Source organism: Numida meleagris, chromosome 10 (assembly GCF_002078875.1).
Source record: "Numida meleagris isolate 19003 breed g44 Domestic line chromosome 10, NumMel1.0, whole genome shotgun sequence".
Taxonomy (NCBI): domain Eukaryota; kingdom Metazoa; phylum Chordata; class Aves; order Galliformes; family Numididae; genus Numida; species Numida meleagris.
This window is the reverse complement of record NC_034418.1, coordinates 1706547-1726338: the sequence shown is the minus strand read 5'-3', so window position 1 is coordinate 1726338 and position 19792 is coordinate 1706547. Positions and strand designations below refer to the sequence as shown.

Sequence of the window (19792 nt, the reverse complement as noted above, 5' to 3'; positions counted from 1 at the left end):
GGCTGTAACCCTGTGGAAATTTCAGACATTGCTGTGGGATTTACCTTGTCATTTGAGACCTGTCTTTGATTTCTGTACTGATGTTCTGAGACTCAAGAACTGCCTGAGCAGCATGGAAAGAGCTTAGCTTGCTCTAAGCGGGAAGTTCCCGCATGTTCCCCAGAAATAAAAAGGAACAGAGGAAAATATTTCCACAGTTCCTATCCAAACCATGTGTTTTTCTTTAGAAGAGGCATTTCATTTTGTTAAGAGGCAAATCCATGCTCCAGTCCTGGTAAAGAACTAGGTAACATTCTCTTCCTTTAAAAGACTGAGGCTTCTAGCATCATTTTAGAATTTTAAAACCTTTTCTGTTGGGGCTCCAGAGGATGACTTTGACTTTCAGGAGACGGAGGACCATGACTAACCTCACTACCCCCTCTTTTTTCTTCCCACCAAATTCTCAGAGTTTCAGCATGAGGATCTCAGTGATTTCAGAAGGACTGGAATCTGTTGCAGTTGTGACCTCTGGTACTTTCTGGATATAAAGTTCCATAAAACCAATCCCCAGGTTACAACTCTAGAATTCACAGCCAGTGTTTTGTAATTAGAAAGACTGCAGGACCCCTTCAGACAACTGTCTAATCCTGAAACTGCACAAGTGCTATTTTTTTGAGTGTTCAGTTTGCAGCATCGAGTTGCCTGGCTCTCTTTCAATGCCTCAGCATGCTCGTGCTGCGAGGCCTCTCTAAGACACATACAAGCTTGCAGCCTTCAAAGCAAATACTAACCCTGGCTGGTACGTGGTGATACACACTACCAATACCAAGCCTCTTTTTTTCTTCCACAGGTGGCTGGTGGTGGAGGTGCTGATCACCACAGGTGTGTACATACTGCTAGGGGTTACTGAGCTGTCCCACAGGTTAACCACAGAGAATCCCAAAATCACGGGGCTACTTCTGTGCTAAGCTTTTCAGTAAATGAATTCTGGAAGCTGTCCTGTAGTTGGAGATGGTTGTGTTTGTACTTCAGTATCTGAGGAGTAGAAATAACTTCCGTTCTGTCTCAGGATCTCCAAGGAACAAAATAATTGATTTTATCTCTGCGGAATGGTTGGTTCTTGCAGAAATCAGAGGTCCACGTTTCAAGAGTGCTTTCAGCTCCCCTTCTAGACTGAGGATCAGCTCCCAGCCACTTTGTTGGCTTTTTTCCCCTCATAAGTGTGCCTGAAGCACCCGTAGGTATTGCTGGCACGGTTGCTGGCATAACCCTGTGGTTGTGGTACGTGGCTGCCCATCAAACAGAGAAGCGCACGAAATTTGGGCCGAACCCTTTTTTGCATTAGGGTATGGAGGATTGTGAGCTAGATGGCTGTGTGCTTTGCAGTGGAGACGGATATAAGCTGAGTCCTAACAGTCTGTAGTCACTGCCTGATGCCTCTCGCACAAGAAGCGATGGGCAGTGAGTCACAGCTGCAGTCTCCATGCAGTAGTAAACAGAAGCCTAGAGAAATGTGGTGTCATCCATCAGTATCTTTGAAGTGAGAGTAATCCTGAACTTTGTCGCTGCTCATCTCTTTGTCCACTGAGCCTGTCTTAACTAGTGGTGGCTGTATTTGCATCAGTGCAAATTCAAGTGCAAACCTGTATCCGGGTGTGGACTGGCTTCTCATAATGGAATTTTCATGGACTGACTCCAACTGAATTCATGACAAGTAGCAAAAAGGATGGTAGTGTAACGTTCATGGGCTGAAATGCAGTGTTTATATAACTGATCCTGACGTGTACACGAAGCTGCAGAAAACTTGTAATGAAGGCACGGGAGAATGAGTCCAGCTGTGGTTCTTCAGAGTCTTTAAAACGTCTCTGTTGCTAGCTGAAAGGAGCTAACTGGAGCAATTAGAACAGTAATGAACATCTCTGAAGTCTGTGTCTGCGCACAAAATAATGTCTTATCTGTTCAGAACTCTGGGCAGCCTGATGTTATGCTTGGGATTGCAGGGAGCTAAGTAGATGTCTTCATATTAAAATAGATAGTTCTTTTTCTGACTGAGAATACTCAGCGTGCCCCTGGGATTTAGTCTTCTTAATTTCATCTAGGCAGTTTTCTAAAGCGAAATTGCATTGTTTGTATCTGGATGAATGCATCTTATTCACTGCCTTCATTCTGGTAAATCAAACCCTGTATTTCAAAAGCTCCAGCAGAGAGGCATTAAGCACTACTGGACTTTGAGCAAAAATGCACTTGTCACTATTACTGACACAGAATTAAAGACACGCTCTAATGTAACCAAACCAATGAAAAGAAAGAGCTAGAAGTCTTAAGAGGTAAGAACGAGTTTTGTTTGGAGTAGGACTAAGGGAATCTGTTTCGCTTTCAAATGGGAGTTCTTTGTCCTGCTCCAAATCACATGGCTAAGCCTCCAGCTGGGACGTGGTGGTTTATCGTGAGAATGACAGCCTCCAGGGAGAAAGGAGCAGCTCTCAAGAAGTTTGGAAAGTGATGATGGTCTTTGAGATGGAATTTTTAGCACATCCTGTCTACAAGATATTTATGAATTAAAAGTCAGGGAACTGCTAGAGTCTAGTTAAAGCAGTCAAGGAATTCTTGTAGGCTTCTAGTGTTGAAAAATGCATGCAAGATTTAGGAGAAGCTCTTATTTAGTGTGGAAAATAGACTGTGTAACAGTGCGCATCTTACTGAACTCTTACCATCTGCTGTTAATCTTAGAAGAATTCTTCTGCTAAGCCAAGTGTTTAAATAGTTGGCCTTGCTAATGAGTTTCTGTGTACAGGTTCAGGTCTTGTTTCCTGATTTCCTGACACAGACCTGCTCCTGTTGGTGCACTTTGGGAGCATGTTGTATTTCTGGGGCCGTGGTTGCTTAGTGGGTCGTAATGGAGTTCATGCCATGGGGCATCGCTGGAATTGCTTTAGCAGCACAGAGCTCCTCAGTTTGATCAGAGCTGTGGCCTGTGTACCAGATGTTACTTGCATATTTTCAGCTGTACGTAAGAACTGTGTTATAAATATGACACAGCAGATTTGGCAACCTTTCTCTATGCAGGGCGGGTAAGAAAACAATCTATTCCTGAAGCACTTGTTTCAGTTAACCTAATTCGACTTCTTTTAAGGTGTTGTGTGTTATTTGCTGGGATCCTGTATTCATCCCAGTGAGAGCTCCCCACTTTCTTCAGGTACTTGGAGGTTCATTAACCACTGCTCCTTGTCTGCCGTGTGTACTAATCATGGTCAGGCGCTGCTGAAGGGCCAGAGCTGGGCAGCTCTCTCTTAGCCTCACCTCTGCTTATTCTCTTGTGCTGCAATGCATAGGTCTGAGCTCTGGGTTGATTTGGGTTAAAATGGGAAATTGCTCCTTTTGAAGAAATAGCACTTGCATGGCAACAGCATCAGAAGTGAAGTAGCTGCTTTGAGACAATTTTATTTCTCCGTTGAGACTCCTGGCTCCATTTCCCGACAGGCTTCATTGTTCCTGCTACTTTCGTTCTGTTTTAATGAGGCTCTCTTCTCTCTCTCTCTCTTTAATGCCTCTCACTTTTGGCAGAATGAAAATGACAGTAGTGGACCAGAGCATTTCCTTTCCCCTGTCCTACTACCCCGTCCTACCCGTTTCCCATAAAGTTTCCTTACTTCCATGTGAGCTATTAAATCTATTTTTGTTAGCAGAGCTCTTCCATGTCCAAGCTACTGGACTCTCCCAAGCTGTCTCCTTTGAGAGAAGCCAGCACTGGAGATAATAGCTGCAGTGCTGTTGCTTATTTTGGTAGCAGTGAAGGTCAATGCTTGCTCTGTCTTAAAAATGTAATTGGTTCTCATCCTGGGAGTTTATATGGAAGCTGTGTGAATGAAAGCTAATTGAACTTCTGGGTGAGGGTAGAGCAGGCTAGCCCTGAGCTCCTCTACTCGAGTTGTCTTCAGCCTTTTATTACGTGGATAGAGGATAGAGATGTGGTCTTGCAGACTCCTCTTCATAGCATCCGTGGTGCTGTTTCTTCAAATAGATTCCATCTGTTTTGGCTTACTGGAGTTGAGTGTTTCATTCGCCTTCGCTGGCTGTTAAATCTGGATGCGTTTCCTTGTGTGAGGTGGGGCAAGTGTTGTAAAGGCTTTAGACCCCTGTGCTGTCCTTGAAAGAAAAAAAAAAAAAAGAAAAGAGTAGGCAGGAGGTTGCTTGCCAGATTCCAGATCATCAGGAATTGACTCTGTATCTAGATCATCATTCAATTCCCCTGGCTCAGTCTTGCGTTGTTTGGAGTCAAGCAGTGGTGACTTTTGCACAGGGTGTCCTAGGACGAACTTGCACAATATTGCCAGCAGATGTAATTATCACAGGAATTCTGCTGAAGAGCAGCTGCTAGACATGCATCAGACTGTTAATTTCAGTGGGAGGCCTTGCATTTATTTAATCAGCAGCCTTTTTTTTTTTTTCCCCCTGTCTCCCTTGACCAGATGAGTTTGATGCCTATATCATTGTGTCCTTCGTAAATGCCACACTGGTGCTGTCTATCGGAGAGACTGTAGAAGAAGTGACTGACTCCGGATTCCTGGGTACTACACCCACCTTGTCCTGCTCTCTTCTGGGGGATGATGCCTTGGTACAGGTAATGGAAAGCTGCTTCTGGCATGTCCACATACATTTGCCAGTGGCTGCTTGCTGCACAGCTGTGCTTTCTATTGTAGTACATCACATGTCATGTCAAAAGGTGTGGATTGGTAGAGAATGACACTTGACCTTGCCCTTTTCTCTGACCTGTTAGTTAAACTGGACCAGCTGAGAATGCTCTAAGCTCCCTCAGTGTGCACTCAGTAGTTCTTTACTGCAGTTCAAAGACAAAACTCTTCCAGCTGGCGAGTGGCTTTGTCCTAGTTCATTCTGTTGCATTGCTAATAGGTCAGTGCTGCCAAGAGTGATGCTTGCTTTTGGCTTTTGTGTCAGAATCAAAACTAAAGTGGAAGCTGGGAGGGGATGGTAAATACAGCAGTGGATGTGATCTTTTTTCCTTCAGGTGTACCCAGATGGCATCCGGCACATCCGAGCAGATAAGAGGGTAAACGAATGGAAGACTCCAGGGAAGAAAACCATTGTAAAATGTGCTGTGAACCAGAGACAAGTAGTGATAGCACTGACTGGAGGAGAGCTGGTTTATTTTGAGATGGACCCGGTACGTGCATTAGTGTTGTGAAGGAGCTTAGAAGAACAGTGCAGATTATGGGGCCTGGCAGATGCTGATCCTTGATCAAACCTGCAGAAAAGAATTTTGTAGTGAAGAGTCCTTCTAGAATGAGTCCATGAAATCTGGACTGTGTCTGAGTTAGATGATTGAGGTTGGAAGTCACAAACTTCCCTGCTACTATTCTGGTTATTTGAACTGTAGCTGAAACAAGGCTATAAATAAAATAAAAACGCTGTCTTAAAAACAAATATACAAAAAATGTTTGGAGAGACATTTTGGTGCTGGTCTGCTCCGTTACCTAGTTAACGAGTCTCTTGTGTTTTTCTGTCTCAGTCAGGACAGCTGAATGAGTACACTGAAAGAAAGGAGATGTCGGCCGATGTAGTTTGCATGAGTTTGGCCAATGTTCCACCTGGGGAGCAGCGCTCCCGGTTCCTTGCTGTTGGGCTGGTGGACAACACTGTCAGGATTATTTCCCTTGACCCTTCGGTGAGTAGCTGTTCTGGTTTTGCCTCTGCCTCTTCCTCTGGCTTGGAATGTTCAGAAGAGCGCTCCAGAGCTGGGCTGTGCGTGCTATCTTTCCACATTTGAGTGGGTGACCAGGAAGGAATAGCTTGTATGGCTTTTCTCCTCTGCATAGCTGACAGGAACTGTGGCCCTTGATCCTAACCAGAAACAGATTCCCTAGTTTTATCTAGTCTTACTCATGTCTGGGAGTTTAGATGATAAGATAGAAAAGCATTTTCCGCTTTTTGTTTTTTTTTCCATCTCACTGTTTCTACCTTTAGTAGAAATAAACCCATTCAGCAAGCAAGTTAGCAGCAAAACAGCATCATCATTTCTCTGCCTGCAGCAGATCAGTGTTCAAGGGATGACTGAAGTAATGCAAACTTTGCAGTAATTTAGCATGGAGAAACCTGAGCAAAGTATTCCAGGACAATTTGAAAGGATCCAGCTAGTCTTCCACAGATCCCAGGGTTGTTGCCATTCCTTAGATTCATAGAGCCAGCATCTGCTGTGACTTTTCTTACCCTTCTTTCTGTAACGAATGCTTCTGTGTCCCACAGGACTGCTTGCAGCCGCTGAGTATGCAGGCCCTTCCTGCACAGCCCGAGTCGCTGTGTATTGTGGAGATGGGTGGCACCGAGAAACAGGACGAGCTGGGGGAGAGAGGCTCCATTGGCTTTCTCTACCTGAACATTGGACTGCAGGTGAGAGGTGTCTGCTTAGCTCTGACAGGTGTGCCTTGGTGAGCTTTCGCTTGAAAGACAGATTGCTCAGGTAGCCGTGTCATCGTACAGTGCAGCAGCACAAAGCCTAATTGTTCCCTCCTTGTTACAACATGCTTAACAACTGTAACTGGGGAATTCACCGTGTGACTTAGCAGAAATGCAAGTTTCCCCATACATTCCTGGACTGAAGACTAGTCAAAAGACAGCATATTCTCTCAGACATCGTGTAGGGCAAATAATTATTTTCCTCTTCCAGAAGGACGACAAGTTCTAAAAATTTGGGGGTGAAATGTTGTTGACCAGTTCTTCAGAAACTGCCTGTAGGGCAGAGAATCAGAGGAGTGATTGCCCTCAGCTGCAGGCTCTGCTCTAATAAGTTTGTTCCTGCATGGTTTTTGTTGCATGCAGTACAGACTCTGTGATCCTTAACCAAAAATGTTGTTTTGACAATTCAACATGTGGTAAAAATAATCGGAACAGTCTCAAGTTTCTTGTCAGAATGCACACTTAAGCAGCATGTTTGTTTTTTTTTTTATTTTTATTTTGGGTAGATGCTTTGTAGCAAGAGGGATTAGGAAATGGCGTCAGTCCTCAAGTTCTTTTGTGGCTTTTGTGATGTAGCAAACTTCCCAGTGTCTCTTTTTTATTTTATATTTCTAAAACTAATTCCTTTCTGCCCCTTGGTGTATGCAGGAGTTATGGTTTGTAATATTAAGAGCCAATTTAGATAGAGAGTAATTGTAGAGGGAATTGTATCAGAAGCTAGATAAACAAAAGCCTCATTCTTCAGAAATTCTCTCTTCTGTTTTGAATAGCATACAGGCTTATTTAGCTATTTCTTATCTGTAATCATGACCTAACTTTCTTATTTACTGATCTCAAGAATGGTGTGCTGCTGAGAACTGTCCTGGATCCGGTTACGGGTGATCTTTCCGATACCAGGACCAGGTACCTGGGCTCCCGGCCTGTGAAACTCTTCCGAGTCCGAATGCAAGGCCAAGAAGCGGTGAGTGAGAAATCTCTGGGGAGGGGTGTGGATCCAGCCCCCAGGTGCAGCATCCCGCTTTCCTTTATTGGTGGGCTGGGTGAGGAAGTGTCCTTGCAGCCCAGCTCTGGGTAAGGGTGGGAAGCAGAATGACTTAATTATGGAGCCGCCTGCCTCACAGCTTGCTCTTTCACAAGCAGCCTCGTTCTTGTCAGTATTCCCCGTACTTCTGAGGAAGTAATGTGTAGTGCTGCCCTGCCTCATCTGACCTGGAGGCTGTATTTTCAGCTTATCTGGAAAGTTCTGCGCAGTTTCTTTGGCACAGAGTCACTGAAGAAACTCACCTTGCCTGCTCCAGTTAACAGACTGAAGGAGCCCCGTGGTTCTTGACCACTTGATGCAGTTCATGGCCGTCTCCTTTCTAGCCAGGGTCAAGAAAGTTATCGTGCATGGTTCAAGGAAAATATTTGTAGGATTTGGCATGGAGGGGAGAACATGTTTCATCGGAAGTGCCTTTTATTAGCTGTTCTGATGTGACACTGGGGAGATCAGCCACCCCCTGCTTGACTCATCTTTGGATAACACCTTCAGGGTTGAGAAATGTTGGCACAGGGGGCTGGAGCTGGCAATCTGAGCTCTGCTTCAACGTTTGGTAAGCTGAGTGAATCTCTGACTTGTTGCTGCCAGCCTGCCAGCTCTAAGTTGAAGATGAGGTGCTTTGCAGCACTAAGGAGAACATACGCCTGTAGAACAACTGACTGCTTTTCTGCATTTGAGACCAGCCTTAATTCCTTGTCCGATAGCATGGGGAGAGAAAAACATTGCTTGTGGCCGGTCAGTGTTTGGCTTGGAGTAGCCTGGCAGTGTTTCATTATCGTTCCTGTTTTTGCCAGCAGAAAGTAGAGTTACACTGAAGTTGAGTTAGACAGATGTATGAACCTGAAGCATTGGAAGTCTGTCTGCTTTGTTTCCCTTCACTGGTTGAAAATAAGCTAGTGATTTATTTTATTGATGTAAGTTTTTCTTAAACTCTACAGCAGAGTGCTGTGGCCCTTAGATTGTGATGAAGCTGCAAATATTTGTTTTATAAAACCTGTTCCTATTATAAGATGCTATTGGTTAAAAAAAAAAAAAATTGAAGGATCTTGGCTTTTACAGATTAAATAGTTCTTACTGTGCCGAAGTTTGCGTCCATTGACTTGATAGTGCTTTAAAGTTCCTCTTTGTACACAATTTCCAGATGAAATTTTCCCTTGAAAGCAAGTGGTATTTCTGAAGGCATGCCCTCAGTTGGATAGAGTCCAGCCTCAAGAATTTCCTTTTTGTAGCAGGGGAAGAATCCGGTTGCTGCGCTGTTTGTTCATGTGCAGCCATTCCTATTGCAAAGAGTGAACTTGCTCCCTCCCCCAGAGGTGCTAACCTTGCTGTGATGTGTCTTTCCCAGGTGCTGGCCATGTCAAGCCGTTCTTGGCTCAGTTACTCGTATCAGTCACGTTTCCACCTGACTCCCCTGTCTTATGAGACACTGGAGTTTGCGTCTGGTTTTGCGTCTGAGCAGTGCCCGGAGGGCATCGTCGCCATCTCCACAAACACACTGAGGTGAGAAGTGATGGGGGAGCACCAGCACTGCTGGGCCAAGGTTGCCAGGCAGGGGAGAGGGTGGTGAATTCCCATGAGACATTCAGTAAGAAAGAGGCAAAGTGACTTACCTAAGAATTGAGAGGGGTGTCTTTTTTGATATTGTATTATGGCTGTCAGAAAGAAATAGCGTGGTGCGCTTCTCTGATTTGTGTTTTGTAGCTTTTTAAAGTAACAAGTGTAGTCCAAGTAACCATTAAGTTATCTTATCCTTAGGGAGGGAAGCTGTTAAAGACTGTAAACATGTTGTGTATTAGGAAAGCTTGTGATACGAATGGCTACTTTGCAGAAAATAGGGCATGTGATCTAAGAAATCAGAGGCATGACAGGGACTTATTTGTTGTGATTTTTAAATTACAGCTTAAAGAGGTATAAGAAAGGATAAATGAAAATAATGAGGGAACACAAATGCAGGAGCTCTGCTTTTGTGCATTTGAACAGGCCCTTTTTTCATATCTGTCCTTGCTGAAGGATTTCAGCATTCATTGTTTTTAAAGGAGTCATTCTTCCTGGAGAGACTTGTGGGTTTCAGTCACGAAATGCCAGAAGAACTGGCATTTCAGCTGGCAAGCACAGAAGAAAGACCAGCCAGTCAGGCACTGGCATTTTTCATACTGTTGTAACTGAAGTGTCTCTGAGGAGTGCTTGGTAACATGTCAGACAAAGTCATTGTCACATTTAGGTTCAGGCGACGTGTTCGCCTAATGTGCACTTTGTTCCTTTTGGGATATACTTGCTTCAACATCGCAGATGTGTGTCCGAAAGGGACAGGTTTTTGGAGTGCACCATGGGACAGTGAGGGCCCTGGAGTCAAGAACCCCTGCTGCAGAGCACACCTGCACAGACTCTCATTTAAGCTGCTAGTTGCACCTTTCTCCTTTGAGCTATTTGCTAGTGGCTGCCTGGCCTGAGAAAGGCAGGGTTTCAGTGCTAGCCAGTTTCTCAGACCTAAAGCTCAACGCTGTCCTTTTTCTTTTGGGTGGTTGCTTCTGGACTGTGCTGAATGTTTGTTGCGTCTTTGTCCGCCAGGATTTTGGCACTGGAGAAGCTGGGAGCAGTCTTCAACCAGGTTGCCTTCCCATTGCAGTACACGCCTCGAAAATTTGTCATTCACCCCGAGAGCAACAACCTGATTATCATTGAGACAGACCACAATGCTTACACTGAGGCCACCAAAGCACAAAGGAAGCAACAAATGGCTGAGGTAATTGGGGTGGGGGATACGTACACATGTGTGTTCTCTAGAGGTGACTTAAATTGCTGGAAATCCTCGCTTGTTCACTAGTTCCCAGCTGCCATTGTCTGACAGCTTTTGTGCTCTATCTGAGTGCAGGGACTGAAATGGGTGAAAATCTGCCTCAACAGTTAAATTTTGGAAGAATGCAGTACTTCTGGTGTTCTTTTCTTTGGGTGTTGTTACAGCAGGCTTTAAAATCTTGCCCATCGCGGATCAGTCCTGCTTGTGTAACACCATCCTCTGGGTTTTCTCTGATTCTTTGAGGATGTTTGGATTTCAGTGGGTTATTATCTTCAGTTTGCTCAATGCTGTTTCCAGAGTTCTTGCTTTGGAGAAATAGCTCTCCAGACAACTACCTCTTGGGCAGAGAAGAGCTGACAGTGCTGTGCTCTGAGCTGCAGAGATTTATTGGGGGAATAAGCACAGGGCAGATGGAAGCTTTGTGGTTATGTCTTCCCAAGCCATACCCTGCTCTGGAATACCTGAGCTTAGGAGAAGAGCATTGGCATGTCTGGAAAGGAAATCCTCTGAGCTGTTTTTTTTTTTCCCCTGTCCTTTAATGTGCCATAGGAAATGGTGGAGGCTGCGGGTGAAGATGAGAGGGAGCTGGCTGCGGAGATGGCTGCAGCCTTTCTGAACGAGAATCTCCCTGAATCCATCTTCGGTGCTCCAAAGGCAGGGAATGGACAGTGGGCCTCTGTTATCAGGGTGATGAACCCCATCCAGGGAAATACATTAGATCTGGTCCAGCTAGAGCAGAATGAAGCTGCCTTCAGGTAAGTAGTGCCAGACACAGCAAGAAAGCTCTACTGTTGATGAGTCTTAGGTGTGTGGTTGTGGGTTTTCTTTTTAATCTCCTTGTTTTCCTCAGCTGTTACTGAGAGTTGAAATCCAGATGCACGTGTTATTGGGAGGCCAGGTTAAATCCTGGAAGTGATTGCCCCATGCTTCAAGCTTTTGTCTTGCCTTTCCTTCCCATCCTGTCCTGATCTGTCTGCATGTGACCCTTAAGAGCTGGTGTATCTCTCCAAATGTTTGTGCTTAAAGAACAACACTCGGATATAAATAAAAGATAAGAGATCTGGGAACATGACGATGTGTTGCTCTCTCTCCCTTCCTCTTCTCATCCCCATAAACTGAGCATAGACTTAATAGAAAGGAAATGTTAGAGGAAATGTTAGAGAAGCTGTGGGGGCAGGCCAGCACAATAACCGTGAAGAATAACAAGTGCCTCGGTGAGTGGAGTGGAGTTAGGCCACGGTAGCCCAAAAGATTGACTCTTTCCTGTTTTGTCCAGGATTCCCAGTGTGACAGAGCACCAGGCAGGAAATAACAGTGGGAGATGGGGAAAGTCCTAGGGACAGTCCAAATGGGAACAGTCTTTGGAAAAACAGCTTTGAGTGAGGCTTTGCACATTGGTTGGACACTGCTTAGCAAAGCATAGAAGTAATGTTTTAAGCATATGTGACAGCAGGAGCACATTTTACTTGTGGAGTGTGGAAGAATGAAGGTACCTGCTTTAGACATAGCTGCAGGGAGGAAAAATGACTTCTGAAAATCATTTCAGTGCTGGAAGGCTGAAGCTGTGCCTGGGTAGGTGCAGGCTATGCTGCCAGGGAATCACCTGTGTGCTTGTTCTGGTTTGTGTCGTGGTCACACTGATCTCCTGGTGTGTCTTCTCATCCCCAGCGTGGCTGTGTGCCGCTTCTCCAACACTGGCGAGGACTGGTATGTGCTGGTGGGAGTTGCTAAAGACTTGATTCTGAACCCACGCTCTGTTGCTGGGGGCTTTGTCTACACCTACAAGCTGGTGAATGGTGGTGAGAAGCTGGAGTTTCTGCACAAGGTGAGAGGCGGGGAAAAGGCCTTTTGGGATGACTGAATTGTAACAGGTGTCAGTTCACCTTGAATGCTGTGGTAACATCGCAGTACTGAGTCCTCAGCAAGATGATCATGCAGATGTTAAACATAGGAAGCAGCCTGGAAGAAAATAAGCTGCCTTCCCCAAAATAATGTGGGACATCTTTTGCAGCTCTGAGAATTGGGTGGACATCCCAAGAGTCACAGTAGTTGTAGCCATATCTTGTCTGTCTAATGGGTAAATGAGAAAGGAGCAGTGTTTCTCATGACTCCGTTAAGGAGGGGAAAGAAACAGCTCTTTCCACTTCGGAACATGAATTAGGAGAGCTGCTCTGAGCACTTGTTTGCAGAGCCAGTTCATACTTGGATCACTTGAGCCCTGGTGCTGAGGCTCTCAGTCCTGTGCTGGCCACATGAAGCTGTCATCTTTCCTCTGAGGCTGCTTTGGTTGTGTGTAGGAAGCACTGGTCGCCTGTGACCAACTTGGTTTAGAGGTCCCTGGAGCTTTATCAAAGCTTTCAGCAGAACTGTGTTTAAACAAAATTCTGATCTTCTTCCCATGTGCTGCCAGCATGGTGGAGGTATGAGCAGATGAGCACATGGAAAGGAATGTTGTGGTTTCCTTCACTTCCTACAGTCCTGGTGCAGTGAGTGGGTTCTGTGCTGGACCAGGGCCCTTTCTGCTGCCATTCAACACCCACGTTGGAGGTGACAGATCTGATTGAGTGAAGTAACTTCTCTTAACCAGTGCAGCCAAGCTGGGAACACTGCCAAGCTCTGCCCATTCACTTTCTCTGCTGTGGCTGATCCTTTTGGACTGATTATGAAGTACTGGTAGGAGACTTTTCAGCCCTGGTTACTGGAACTGAAGTTGATTCAGTGACAGCTTCAGAGCTTCTGTGGCAGATGATGAGCTAGTCATGCCTCTGTTTTGAAAGGCTTCTGAATGGATTTAGGCAAAGTATAAACTCCTTCCTTTTGGGGATAAAGCAGAAGGAAGAACAGAGGCAACAGGGTCTTTGTCTTCCTTTGCTGCCTGCCTCACATGGGGTACTTGCAGCTGTGTAACACTTCCATTGAGGTGTGCTGCCAGAAGCACACTGTCTGTACTTCGCAGAGCTCTGTTAGCACCACGTGTGGTTTGTGCTGGTGTTGAAGGGCCTACAGAGGACTGACCTTTTGCCCTACCTGTAGAAAAGGATTGTGATTAGCCACAGACAGCCTTGGCACAGGCCAGCGAGCTTCAGGCGAGCCCTTAGCTTGAATCTATTGTGAAGCTTGGTGTGAGATTAGCTCTGTTAACAGTGTCTCACAGTCTTCCTCTTCCAACTCTCTCTAGACCCCTGTGGAGGAGGTTCCTGCAGCCATCGCCCCGTTCCAAGGTAGAGTCCTAATTGGAGTTGGAAAGCTGCTGCGTGTGTATGACCTGGGCAAGAAGAAGCTGCTTCGGAAGTGTGAGAATAAGGTACTGGCTTATGTTCTTCACTATGGCAGCTAACTCGGGGCGAGTGGTGCCTTACAACATGAGTGAAGCAAGGGTTTAGCTGCTGCTCCAGCCCAGGTGTGTGCACTTAGGCTTCAGTGCTGCACCTGTGCCTTGCTAGAGTGTGCTGCCTGTGTCTACACACAGCAGCATTAGCAGCTCTGGCTGGGCTGCTGTTTTCCTCTCACCCTTCAGATTGTAGTGTTGCATTTTCCTTTCTGCATCAGCTCAGTGCAGGCTCTAAGTGGACATGTGCAGGAGTTACAGAACCCTGAAGGGTCAATGTGGTGGCCATCTGCTGCAGATGTGGGAGGTCTCATCCAGATATACAATAACAGATGCTGGAAATGTTTTCTTAAGTTAAGTGGTCAGCAGGCTGGGGGCAGAAGCTGGATGGCGTAACTGAGCACCTCTTAAGATTGCTGGCATCCTGAAAATGGGATTTTTCTCTTAAAATCTTTCTTGGACCTAAAGGCACCAAAACTTTTAGAAGTATCAGAGCATGCTCTTATAACTCCTAATTGCCTGCCCTTCCTTCTCATGCAGGTTGCAAAGCCTGTGCCAGTTGCTCATTACTGCGCAGCAGAACTCCAGCGAGCTCATGAGCAGACTGGAAACTTGTAGGGCAATGGCTTTTTTCAGTTGTGTTTCTTTGTTTTTGTTGCGTTTTTTTTGCTTAAAATGAGAAATTTGCTTGCATGAGAAATTGAAGCCTATCTGATCTAGTGCCTGATGTAGTGGTTGGCAGCCCTGCCCACAGCAGGGTGTTGGAGCAAGGTGATCTTTAAGGTCCCTTCCAACCCAAGCCTTTCTGTGATCCTTTGGGTCCTTCACGATGAGAGTGGTGAGGAGACACAAGCAGTCAGTGCTGCTGACATCTGGTTTGCCAGAAGCACTTGTGCTCTGGATGTTGGTGTTACTTAACAGGCTGTGAATGCTGTGCAGCGGATGTTATGTCGCAAGGGCCCTTTATTGGCAGTATATTTAACTTGGGGCTATAGTATACCATAAATGATGGGTGATGTTGGAGGGAATGATGGGAAACAGGGAGCCACGTAGTTCCCAGAAATAAATATTGTTTCAGGTGAAGGGTGGAGTTAGGGTGGGTAGTGGCACCTCGTTGGGTTACACTTCCCTGTTGGAAGCACTCGAGTTTTGTCCTTTCTCTCTCTCTCAAAAGCACATTGCCAACTACATCTGTGGGATCCAAACCATCGGGCACAGAGTGATAGTTTCAGATGTCCAGGAGAGTTTCATCTGGGTGCGCTACAAAAGGAATGAGAACCAGCTCATCATCTTTGCTGATGACACTTATCCCCGCTGGGTCACGACAGCAACTCTCCTGGATTATGACACCGTGGCCGGAGCAGACAAATTTGGCAACATCTGTGTGGTGAGTGTGCCTTGAAGAAGTTGGGACTTTTTGGACACACGATGTATTTTTCCTTAAAACACCCATGATTTGTCCTAAAAGAATGAGAATCTGTGCGTAGCTCGAGGCAACGCCCTGTACCATTCACTTGTTTTTTACTGGGTGACTAGCTGTGGTCATAGTGGATGGCTGTGCTTTATCAATTTAGCTGAAGTAAACAAGTCAAAAAATACTGCATTTCTGAAGCATTCGATAACTTGCGTTAGAGTTGCCCCCGGACTTGTTGTGAGTAAGCCTTGAAATAAAACTCGGGACTGTGGAGGGGCCCACGAGAACTCTCATCGGGTTATCACTCTTACTTTCCCCGGCTAACCCTCAGCACTGCCATTTAGCTTTCTCTGACACTTCCTCGTGAAAGCTGGCTTTGTCAGCGCTGACACTTCCCGCTTGGCTGGCTTTCAGCAGTGGAGAAAAGAATGGATGGTCGTTCTGCCAGAACTTTCATCTTTTTCTGAAGCGTGCTCGGGTGCTTGAGAGTGCAGAGTTCAGCCAGTGGCAGGCGTTAAGCCTGCAGGATTTGGCCAACACGTGCAAATCAATCCTCTTTGGTTTTCTCACTTCACACCCTTCCACTGTTCCATTAGCGGCGTGCACCCTCAGAACAGTGCTGTGTGGCTGCACCTCCTGCCAGTCTGATCTGCAGACGCCAGGCAGAGACTGGTCGTGAGCTGTTGTCCACATTTTTGAGCCTTCGGTCTTGACAACGCAGTTATTTAACACCAAAGCCCTTGCTGGAGAGGCAGATCAATGATACAGCAAGTATGAAATGATTCTTGTAGAGCCCACGGGAGCAAAAAGACCAGAAAGATTCTTCAGAGGTGATAACATGCAACTTCTCTGCAGCTTTGTGACTCTTTCCTGCTCTTTCAACACAGGTGAGGTTGCCTCCCAACACCAATGACGAGGTGGATGAGGATCCCACTGGCAACAAAGCTCTCTGGGACCGGGGGCTTCTGAATGGAGCATCGCAGAAGGTAATTGTTTATGGGATGCACGTGGTTATTGCAGGAAAAGAGCATGCTGCTTTCCTGCCAAATCCTCTGCAGTGTTGTCCGTGAGATAATGTGGCAGTTCTGCTCCTACACATCTAACTGTGCAGTGGGTGATGAGTTGTCACTGGGAGCCAAATTCTGTGTCTGAGACCACGAGTGATGCCTATTCAGTGAGGTTTGATTGAAGCAGCATGCTCATTTTCTTTTCCTGCTTTCTCTCATTATATGCATCTGTCCAGCTCAGGAGGGTTATTCAGCAGCATGCTGAGCTCTGCCATCTGGTCACAGGTGGAAGGCACTTCCTCTTTAGAAAGCAGTCTCAGAACTAGCAGGTGGCGGAATTCATTCTGCTTTTCCTCTGTCAAAGCCTCCTGATGCTTTTATATGAGCTGAAGAAAAAAACACTTGCTTCTGTGGTTGACTTTCAGGCTGAAGTGATTATGAATTACCACGTGGGAGAGACGGTGCTTTCATTACAGAAGACCACGCTGATCCCAGGGGGCTCCGAGTCTCTGGTCTATACCACCTTATCAGGGGGAATAGGAATCTTAGTTCCTTTTACTTCCCATGAGGTAAGCAAGCCCCATCGTAACGCCGCAGAGCTGCTGCTGTTCTGTGCTTCCATTCCCATCCAGTATGTTAATTTGCTGCATCCCTCGAGGGTAACTTTAGGGCTCTGCAGTCTGTGAAAATGAGGGCTGCAGGAAAGCCTCAGCGGCAGGCTCAGATGCGAGGGGGAAGAGAAGGAGCTTTTAACTCTTCACAAAACCAGTGCAGGAGTTAATGAGCTTCTCTTGTTGCTCTGCTGCTGTAAATCTGCTCGCGTTTCGGAAAAGCAGCCCTGGGGTGACTTGGTATGATCTGCGAGATCATAAAGCCTGCTTTGTGTAGGAGTGTGTAGCTCGCCAGCCCTATTCATCAGGCACTGATGCTTCCAGTCACAAAGGTAGCGTTCTCTGCTCTGTTTGCTCTGGCCTCCTGGATCAGTGCACATCAAGAGCTGCACCTCTGTGCTGCCTGGCTGCTGTGTGCCCCAGTTCCTGGGGGCTGATCCTGGCCAAGGTGGCACAGTTGCTCTAGTTAGTGCTGCAGGTGCATGCAGCGTGGAATTGCGGAGGGGATAACAAGCACCAGTCTTGGCTGTTGTTAGGGGCAGTGTTCAGCCAGTGCAGCGGTGCCTGGCTGCTGGCTGATTTTGCCTTGCTGCTGGCAAGAGCATGTAACGAGCTGTTCTCTTACCTCTTCTTACCTCCTCAGGACCACGACTTCTTCCAGCACGTGGAAATGCACTTAAGATCTGAGCATCCTCCTCTCTGTGGACGAGACCATCTCAGTTTCCGCTCCTACTACTTCCCAGTGAAGGTAGGTGCAAGTGGTTGGGATCAGCTGGTCCCACGAGGCGTGCTGCTGGATGTGGAACCTCAGAGGCCGCGCACAAGCAAGTCACGGTTGCTGTTCATTGGGAAAGCCTGCTGACGGTGACTGGTGGTAGTAGGAGCTACTGCTGCTCTCTGTCCAAGCAGAGAGGTGTGCTGGTGCTCGGTGAGCTTGAGGCTGACTTGCAGGCTGTGTGGGCCCTGAGACCTCTGACGTTGTACCGATGGTGCTTGCTTTTTGCTCTCCTTGTGCAGCCTCCAGCCTTCCCTGCACTGTGCCTGCGCCCTCTGCTCGCCGAGGCTCACCGACCTGTCGGGTCCGTCTTCCCTTGTGTGATTTGTCAGCTGAGCCAAGGCTTTCTGGGTTTCTCCTCCTCTAATCAGGCTGGCCAGTAATTAGTTTGATGCTAACTGCTGCTATTCAGCAGATGAGGTCACTGAGCATGCTCTTGTTTCCCGGACGGGATTAAGAATCTCCCGGGAACAAACTGTTTGTTGCCATTTTTTCCTCATTTAGGCAGGGTTCAGTGCCTCTGTGTTGTGTTGATTCAATGCTCTCCTCCTTGCTCCTCCAGAACGTGATCGATGGGGACCTGTGCGAGCAGTTCAACTCCATGGAGCCGAACAAACAGAAGAATGTGGCCGAAGAGCTGGACAGGACCCCACCCGAGGTGTCCAAGAAGCTGGAAGACATCCGCACGCGCTACGCTTTCTGAGCAGCGGCTGGCAGGAGCAGAGCTTCTTGCTGGGCTCCTATGGACACTCTTCCAAGCGCCGTTGGAAGGAGGAATGTGTGCTTTTTTCCCCTTTTTCTAAATGCTGATTTGCTCCTCTTGGTTTATGTTTCAAAGTAATGCGATTCCTCTGGTTAAAAAAAAAAAAAAACACAGTATTGATATTAGGTCTCCCAACACATCCCCCCCTGCTTACATGGAGGCTCGTGCTATCCTGGGTTCCACCCAGAGATGATGTCTCTTGGGAATTGCCCAAGGAAGGATGTGGTCTGACCCACGGCCCCGTCAGCTCCTCGTTGTCTTTCACCCTTAAGGTTGAGGGAGGCCAACGGTGTCTTGTCCTGGCCGTGCAGAAAGCCCGAGGGGGCTGAGCTGCTGTCGGATCAGGTGGGGTTTTTCCCAGCTTTTTGGTAAAGGAAACAGCTGGGTTCTGATGGAGAGCTGCTGGGTTCCTTTCAGAAGTCGGGGGGAGAGGTGTGGGGCTTCCACCAGCCCTGGGGGGGAGGTGGGGCTGGGGCAGGGTGAGCTGCCATGCTCGTCCCCAGTGCTTCCTTCTGAACTGCGAGGGATTTTTGGATTCGCCATTTTTGACTGTTTTCTGTGTAAATAAGAGTTTTGTACAATGTTGTCTCATGGGGGTGGGGAAGAGCAAGGCCTGAGTCTGGGACTTGATTTGTTTCATAATAACTTTGGCAAGAGCAGTGTCTCCAAGCTGTGACCGAGTAGCACATGAAGAATAAAAGCCTGTTTTTTAACTAGTCTGGCTCTGGGGCTCAGCTCCTCCGCAGCAGCTGTGCTGCCCTGGGGGCTTTCTTGCCCCGTCCTTCGTGCCCTTCTTCTGCTTCAAGGATGGGGGGGCAGGGATTGAGGCTGGGCTGCACCCTTCACCTCCACCGCCCTGCGCCGTCTCCGCTCCTTCCCCTGCCCGGGGCCTGCAGGGCATCGCGCTCCGTTGTGTGCAGCCGGCTATTTCCGAACGGGAGGTGCTTTGCTTCGCGTTCTGCCCGCCCGCCTCCAGGCCCGGGGATGCCGTTGATGCTGGGAAGCGGTGCCCGGGGCAGCAGCAGCGGTGGGCAGGGAACGCGGTCGGACGGCTTCCTCCCACCCCGCAGCAGCAGAAGCGGACCTCGCTGCCGGTGAAATCCCTCAGGTTGCCAGGCTGGCTCCTTCCTCCTCCTCCAGCCCCGCTCGTGGAGTCGGGAGGGGACGCGGGGGCTGTGCCCGGGGCCGCTTGGCAGCGGCTCCGCCGTGGCCCTGACGCGGTGCCAGGGGAATCCCAGCGCTGCTCGCGGGCGGCCGCGCATTCCTTCCCACGCCTTTCCCTGGGAGCGCTGACCTGAGCTCGGTGCCTCCTTCCCCCCCCCTCGGGGCGGCCCTGTGCAAACTGTCCTAGAGGCTTTGGGGGGGGGAGGGGGCAGGGCGTCAGCGCGGCGTGTGCCAGATCGCCCAGCGGAGGGGATGTCCCTTCGGGTGCTGGTGGGGAGGGGGGAGAAGGAGACCTTCGGGGCTTCGTCGTCCCCCTGCGCGGGGCTGTGTCATCCATCCGAGCCCACCGATGGCTGCGCATCCCTGGGACGGGACCGGGGTGGAGGGGGGGGCCGGGCCTCCGTTGCTTTCCGCGCTCGCCCCGCGGGCAGGGGGCACCCGCCG

At 48.0% G+C, this 19792-nt stretch overlaps 1 protein-coding gene across 1 annotated transcript in view; it reads left to right on the top strand.

The window, feature by feature from the left end:
• SF3B3 (splicing factor 3b subunit 3) overlaps window positions 1-18900 on the top strand; it is a 28385-nt gene extending 9485 nt beyond the window's left edge. The window contains exons 12-26 of the mRNA XM_021408329.1: window positions 4449-4600; window positions 5006-5161; window positions 5507-5662; window positions 6241-6384; window positions 7289-7411; window positions 8835-8989; window positions 10058-10232; window positions 10836-11041; window positions 11955-12111; window positions 13465-13590; window positions 14789-15001; window positions 15916-16014; window positions 16461-16604; window positions 17290-17394; window positions 17984-18900. Coding sequence (XP_021264004.1) covers window positions 4449-4600; window positions 5006-5161; window positions 5507-5662; window positions 6241-6384; window positions 7289-7411; window positions 8835-8989; window positions 10058-10232; window positions 10836-11041; window positions 11955-12111; window positions 13465-13590; window positions 14789-15001; window positions 15916-16014; window positions 16461-16604; window positions 17290-17394; window positions 17984-18124 — 2252 coding nt within the window. The 3' untranslated portion in view covers window positions 18125-18900. The remainder of the gene's footprint in view (window positions 1-4448; window positions 4601-5005; window positions 5162-5506; window positions 5663-6240; window positions 6385-7288; window positions 7412-8834; window positions 8990-10057; window positions 10233-10835; window positions 11042-11954; window positions 12112-13464; window positions 13591-14788; window positions 15002-15915; window positions 16015-16460; window positions 16605-17289; window positions 17395-17983) is intronic.